The sequence below is a fragment of the Crinia signifera genome, chromosome 3, assembly GCF_055691185.1.
Source record: "Crinia signifera chromosome 3, ASM5569118v1, whole genome shotgun sequence".
Lineage (NCBI taxonomy): Eukaryota > Metazoa > Chordata > Amphibia > Anura > Myobatrachidae > Crinia > Crinia signifera.
Genome location: NC_139219.1, coordinates 115,153,755 through 115,160,550, shown reverse-complemented (window position 1 = coordinate 115,160,550; position 6,796 = coordinate 115,153,755). Strand labels below are relative to the sequence as shown.

General features: G+C 45.6%; 1 protein-coding gene across 1 annotated transcript; it reads left to right on the top strand.

Annotated features, from left to right (window-relative positions):
- The first annotated feature begins 4,908 nt into the window (after positions 1–4,908).
- Positions 4,909–6,497, top strand: LOC146062900 (uncharacterized). Its single transcript, XM_083174907.1, has 2 exons — positions 4,909–5,545; positions 6,056–6,497. The coding sequence occupies exons 1-2, from the start codon at positions 4,909–4,911 to the stop codon at positions 6,475–6,477; spliced, it is 1,059 nt and encodes a 352-aa protein (XP_083031033.1). The 3' UTR covers positions 6,478–6,497.
- Positions 6,498–6,796: the final 299 nt, after the last annotated feature.

Sequence of the window (6,796 nt, the reverse complement as noted above, 5' to 3'; positions counted from 1 at the left end):
ACAGCATTCGATGGTGAGTTTATCACTCAAAACTATGTCACCCCTAACTCATTTAGGCAGTTATGTATGTTAGCAATACCAGTTACACTCTAGCACATACCTCCCAACAGTCCCGATTTTAGCGGGACAGTCCCGATTATCAGGGCCTGTCCCGCTGTCCCACCCGCGGGCGGCAGTGTCCCACGGTGTGGGGGGGGCTGTTGGGAGTCCCCCCTGTCAGCTGCTAAGCAGCGGGGAATAAACGCTGTGCGCATGCGCACAGCATCTATTCCCGCAGCCAGGGGGCTGGGGGCATGGCTAGAGGCTCATAGAGCCTCTGGGTCATGCCCCCATAGCGGCAAAATGGGGGCGTGGCCTCGCGGGAGAGTCGCACATATAGGCCACGCCCCCGAATTAGGACACGCCCCCTCAAAAAATGTAGGCGCGCCTGCGGCGCGCAGCAGCAGCGTTCCGCCTCCTGAACTCGGAAAGTTGGGAGGTATGCTCTAGCATATACCTTTTACCCATAATGTCAGGTTGTATGCTCAATGTTATGTGTACTGCATGTTTACCTTGCATTTTTCTATGTGTAGATTGTAATTGCATGTTTATGTTTTATTTACAGTTTTACCCAATTCACTTGTATATGCACCATCTAATCAATCATTGCATATATATACATGATCCCTTTACTGAATAATAAATACCGTTCTTCAGACATCGTGTCAACATCGATTATTGAAAAGTAAAGGAGGGTTATGCTGTAGGTTTCGAATTTGCCAAGCTGCTTAGTGAGAGACTGAACAATATAGGTGGTTAGTAAACTAAAATTGGAGCATAATTAGCATAAATTCACATACATATAGAAGACACAAATAATATACTAAGAGTTAGGTGGGTAATCAACTAAAATTGGAGTATAATGAGCACAATTACATATATAGATACACAAATAAAATGCTTATATCTGGACCAGTAGATTAGGAATAAAAGTAGCAGACTTGGTGAATTTCATATACCACAATTAGCTGGCGTCCCAGCGGGAATGGTATAGTGGTTTTGAATAATGAAATTAAAAAAGTCCCCTCAGAGGATTGCCGTTTTGAAGTATACACAATTTAGAAGCTTGAAAAAGTCTCCAGTTGTTTGGGAGACGAAACGCGTTGCCCCACTTCCGCCCCACTTCCGCCAGTTTACACAGCAGACCTGTGACGGACTTCCGCCCTCATCCTCAGCCCCAGGGTTCCTTGCCGTGACTACCTCCGGCTGGACGTTTCCCGCTATCTTCAAACACGCAGCCTGGCGCACAACTCTACACAGTAATCGGCCGTCAGTGTGCATCTTTCCGGCACGCTACCCACAAGCAGCCCGCCGAGGCACTACCTCTATCCTCAAGACGCAGTAAGTGTTTCTATACCCGCAACTACAAGCGCACACTTGCGACTCCTGCTGTTTGGGCTTTTCACTGACTGTGCCTGCTATACTAACACGCAGACGCCTGCTTTCTATCCTACTTGCCAGCACCTGCATGAACTCTTGTGCGTGTCAGCTTACACGCTAATCCAGGTCTTGGCTTACTAACCTTCCTGCTGCTAAAGGCTTCTAAATTGTGTATACTTCAAAACGGCAATCCTCTGAGGGGACTTTTTTAATTTCATTATTCAAAACCACTATACCATTCCCACTGGGACGCCAGCTAATTGTCGTATATGAAATTTACCAAGTCTGCTACTTTTATTCCTAATCTACTGGTCCAGATATAAGCATTTTATTTGTGTATCTATATATGTAATTGTGTTCATTATACTCCAATTTTAGTTGATTACCCACCTAACTCTTAGTATATTATTTGTGTCTTCTATATGTATGTGAATTTATGCTAATTATACTCCAATTTTAGTTTACTACCCACCTATATCTTTATATTTATTTTTGTCTATACCTGTATATAAAAAGTTTTTATATCTATTTACAGCGTGTCCTCTACTCATTGTGCTTGGTGTGCTTTATATTATATTATATTTTATTATCATAATTATTATTTTTCCAATCACAGTTCTGATTGACAGCGCAGTGTGTACCCTCCTACATACAATTGTTGTGTGAAGAAAAATCAGTTTTTCTTCCATTTTTTGAAGTCTGGCAGACTTCTCACTTCTGCAGCAGCCAGTCAGAACACCATTTTTATAAATTTTCTTATTTTTCTTTATAAAGAGTTTTTTATATTGATTATAAACTTTTTTCAGCGCCGGGGCTCTTAGGAGACTGGGTTGTCCCCTTTCTCTTAGGAACACAAATTCCCAAATTTTATAATGTACAGTATATTATATCCAAATGTAGATGAGCCCCAAAGCAGTTAGTAAGAGCTACAGTACTATACAGTACGTGGTAAAGTGCAGGGAAATGGCGCTGATGATTCAATGTAAATGTACAGTACAGTATCTTTCTCTCATTCCTTTTTTCCCCAAAACATTAAAACAATGTAATTTGGGTTAGGTGAAATGAGGGAGATTGCTAGACTAATGAGGGAGATTGCTGCTACAGTATTTCAGGGAGTCTCCTGCAGAATGCAGGAGGGTAGGCAACTATGCTGTACAGTACATGCTTGTTGCCATGGGTGATTTCCTATAGCATTTGTTTTCAATGTGGTCCAGAGCTGGCCCTAGCCTAAATGACGCCCTACTGTAGGCAAGATTTTGGCTGGTGCCCCCTAGCACCACCACTAGTTCTACCTCAATAGGCCACGTAGCTCCTGGCCAGTTCTGCTAACATTGGGTGCCTTTTTAGCTGAAAATTCATCTTACAGTATTTGCATTGTTATGTGACCAGGACACACAAGGAGTTTTTGATGATTACAATAATATGTAGCATGCCTATATTCTGTGTACGACTGTGGCTGTACCTGCATATGGAATGCTACAGTACAGTATGTTACAGTGATTTCCATGAGTACACTATTTCATATACAGATACAGCCTCACTCACACACAGAATATAGGCATGCTGCATATCATTTTATGCCCAGCTGCTGGTGCCCCTAGGCATTCCAAACGCCCTAGAAATTTGCCTAATTTGCCTATGCCTAGGGCCGGCATTTGTTTTCAATGTGGTCGTTACATGCCTGTTGCCACATGCTAGTTTCCTACAGTATTAGATTTCAATGTGTTCATTACATGCCTGTTGCCATGGGGTGATTACATGCTAGTTGGCACGAGAGATTTCCTACAGCATTTGTTTTCATGGTGGTCATTACATGCCTGTTGCCATGGGGTGATTACATGCTTCTGTAGTTGGCACACAGGATTTCCAACAGTATTTGTTTGCAATGTGGTCATTACATGCCTGTTGCTATGGGGTGATTACATGCTAGTTGGTTGGCACGAGGGATTTCCTACAGTATTTGTTTTCATGGTGGTCATTACATGCCTGTTGCCATGGGGTCATTACATGTCCTTACATTCTCATTGCCATGTTGTACAGTATTTGCGTGCATTTTTTCATGGGTACTGTATACTGTATACTGTATTTCTTATTTTTACAGATATCAGCAGGATGACGCCGCTGGAGAGGCACCAACGCCATTGTAAGTACAGTACATTGCAGTGCATACTGTATACAGTAGCCTGCTGTACACACAAAGATGGATTTTGACTTTCGAACATGTGGCATACTGTACTGTACCTGCTCTGCTCCTGGACTTCCTTGCCAGTGCCAGTTGCAGAGGTGGGTCTGCACCATTGTCCAAAGTTCAAATAGGGGAGCCACACAGTGAGTCCTGGACTGTGGTGTTTTTGGGTGGCAGTTGGTGGGGCTCCCCTATCTGATTTTTGGACTCTGCTGCAGTCCTGCAACTCTGCAACTGCCACTGGCATGGAAGTCAAGGAACAGAGCATTTTGTCCCTCGTAAAATGGGTCATGTTGGGAGGTACAGTAATGTATGCATGTGGCATCATACTGTAACACATTGTACAGTACAGGTGTGTTACAAAATATACTTTTTTTGGTTTGCTTTTCCACAGTGCCACCAAGTCAGCAGCGCCGCCCGCGGTGGCATACACACCCCCCCACCCAGGAGACCGAGGAGGAGGAGAGCAGCACCACCCCCGAGGAGGAGGCGGGAGCCAGCGCGGATGGTAAGTATTGTACTGTATAACACCAGTGTTCCCACCATGTGTGCCGAATAATATAATACTTGTGGGCCCGACATGTGTACTGCGTAACACATGTGGGCCCACCATGTGAACCCTATAACACTTGTGGGACCCACATGTGTGCCATGCGGTATAACACCTTGTGTACCTTATACCATCTGGGGTCCAACCATTTACTGTACGGTACAGTATGTTTACTGTATTTTTGTCTTTTTTTTCTGTTGCAGTGTCCGAAACCATGGTCACCACCGCCCTGGAGGTCACCGCCCTGGAGGTCACCGCCCTGGAGCACCCGGACCAGCAGCAGCAGCAGCCAGGACCCAGCGCGGATGGTAAGTATTGTTCTGTATAACACCAGTGTTCCCGCCATGTGTGCTGAATAATATAATACTTGTGGGCCCGACATGTGTACTGCGTAACACCTGCGGGCCCACCATGTGAACCCTATAACACTTGTGGGACCCACATGTGTGCCATGCGGTATAACACCTTGTGTACCTTATACCATCTGGGGTCCAACCATTTATACCCCTTTTCCACTTGCAATAATATCCCGGGTTTTTGCACATGAACGCGCATCAACCCGGGATTTAGTGCAGTGTGAAAGGGTCTTTGAGGGATATCCCGTGTTCAGCATTCCGGGATCTCTACCCAGGTCCTGACCTGGGTAGGATCCGGAATCGACACGGGATGCGGCCAGTGTGAATGGTCCCGTACCCGGGATCGGGTACACGGGACTTTAAAAAAGCTGCTGATTGGAGCTTTGTTTGGGCTCACAATGCTGATGTCATCTGTAATCGCACTGGAAAGCGGAAGAGAAGCCCTGGACATGTGCAGATCGGAGCAGACGGGCATCATGGCAAACTGGACGGACCAGGAAGTGAGAGAGCTCCTGAGCATAAGGGGCGAGGAGGAGATAAAACGCCAAATTACTGGCACAGTCAAAGATGCCGTGGTTTATAAAAACATATCAAAGCTGCTTGAAGCCAGAGGCATGATCCGGACACAACAGCAAGTTGTCAATAAACTGAAGACCCTGAGAAAGAAGTTCATGAAGGTGCATGACAACAACCGTAAAAAGAGTGGGGCTGGCCGCATCGAGTGTGAATATTATGACATCTGCGCAACCGTCTTCGGGCACACAGCTCTCTGCAATCCTGTGAGTCTGTCTTCAAGTTCACAGTACATTGCTGCAGAAAGCAGCCAAGGCCCTGAAGATACACAGACAAGTGAAGTCTGCCACTCATCACCCCTGCTAATTGAGGACACACCTGATTGTAGTGAGCATGAAACATCCACCCACCTGCCCAGCCCTGATGGCAGCATATCCGTCACCGTTGAAGAGGTCGTGGAAGCTGCGACCACTGACAGTGGGTTTCCACAAAGTGCCGTCTCCCCAACTTTGCAGAGAAACAGTAAGTTTATTTTTTAAAGACACATAGCACACTATAGGGTTAGGTTGGGGGTGGGGTGGAGGTGGAGCATAGGGTTATGCACAGCATAGTGGTCCTCCAGCAGTTGTGGAACTACATATCCCAGTATGCCTTGGCACAGTTTAAGCATTGCCTAATAGCAAAACTGTGGCAAGGCATGATGGGACTTGTAGGCTGTGGGAAGGGGGGGGGGGTGACATAATATACAGTTATCAAAGTATAACCTGCAGTGATGTCGCAGTGTGTACAAGGGCGTAACTACCATGGGTGCAGGGGGTGCAGCTGCTATGGGGCCCAGAGCTGAGGGGGCCCATTTTGCCTGTCAAATTATTATATGCTTTATGCATTTTTTAGCATTAGGTGAGAAATAGGGGCCCTTATAAACTTTTGCTATGGGGCCCACATGTTTCTAGTTACGCCACTGATTAAATAGTTTGCCAAAGCTGCTATTTTTATGTATGGTCATTTTCAATTTATATCTTATCTTTACAGTTTACAACGTTCCACCTAGAACGAAGAAAATGAACAAAGCGGGGCAAGCAGCTAGAGCCATGACAAGTGCCCTTGTTGAAGAACTCCGAGAAATGGACAATGCTATGTCCACACAGGAGAATGCAAGGATCGACAAATTTTTAGAGGCCGAGCGTGAAATGCAGGACTCATTTCTTTCTAAAATCCTGTCAATGCAGGAACGCATGAATAGAGAGGCTCTTGAGCGTCATAGGGAATTGCAGCAAATGAACATGGCGTTCCTGGAACGTTTGTTCAATAATCCAAAAGCTCCAAGCCAACACCACAGCTCACAATACCCTGAACCGGGTTATTCCACATATAATCATGGACCATACTTTGGTTCAAGCAATGCTGCAAATGAGCAAACCTCAGAGTTTTCAGTTTTTCGCAATTTGTCTTAAAGCTATAGGCACATACTTAATTTTTTGGTACTCTTTACCTAGAAGGGCGCCAACGATCAAAATCGTGGTCATCGCCGGTAAAAATCGCGGTGATCGCGGTCATCGCGGGCATCGCGGGTAAAATTGGATGGTCGCGATGCCCGCGATGACCGCGATCACCGCGATTTTCCCATAGGGAACAATGTTAAAAAAGCTGATTGACCGCGATTTCACTGTTAAATGGCTCAATTGACCCGATTTGGCCATATTAACCCTGAATTAGGCCCAATTAACCCTTAAATGTCCCCCCCAATTTTTGACGCCACCCCACGATCCACGC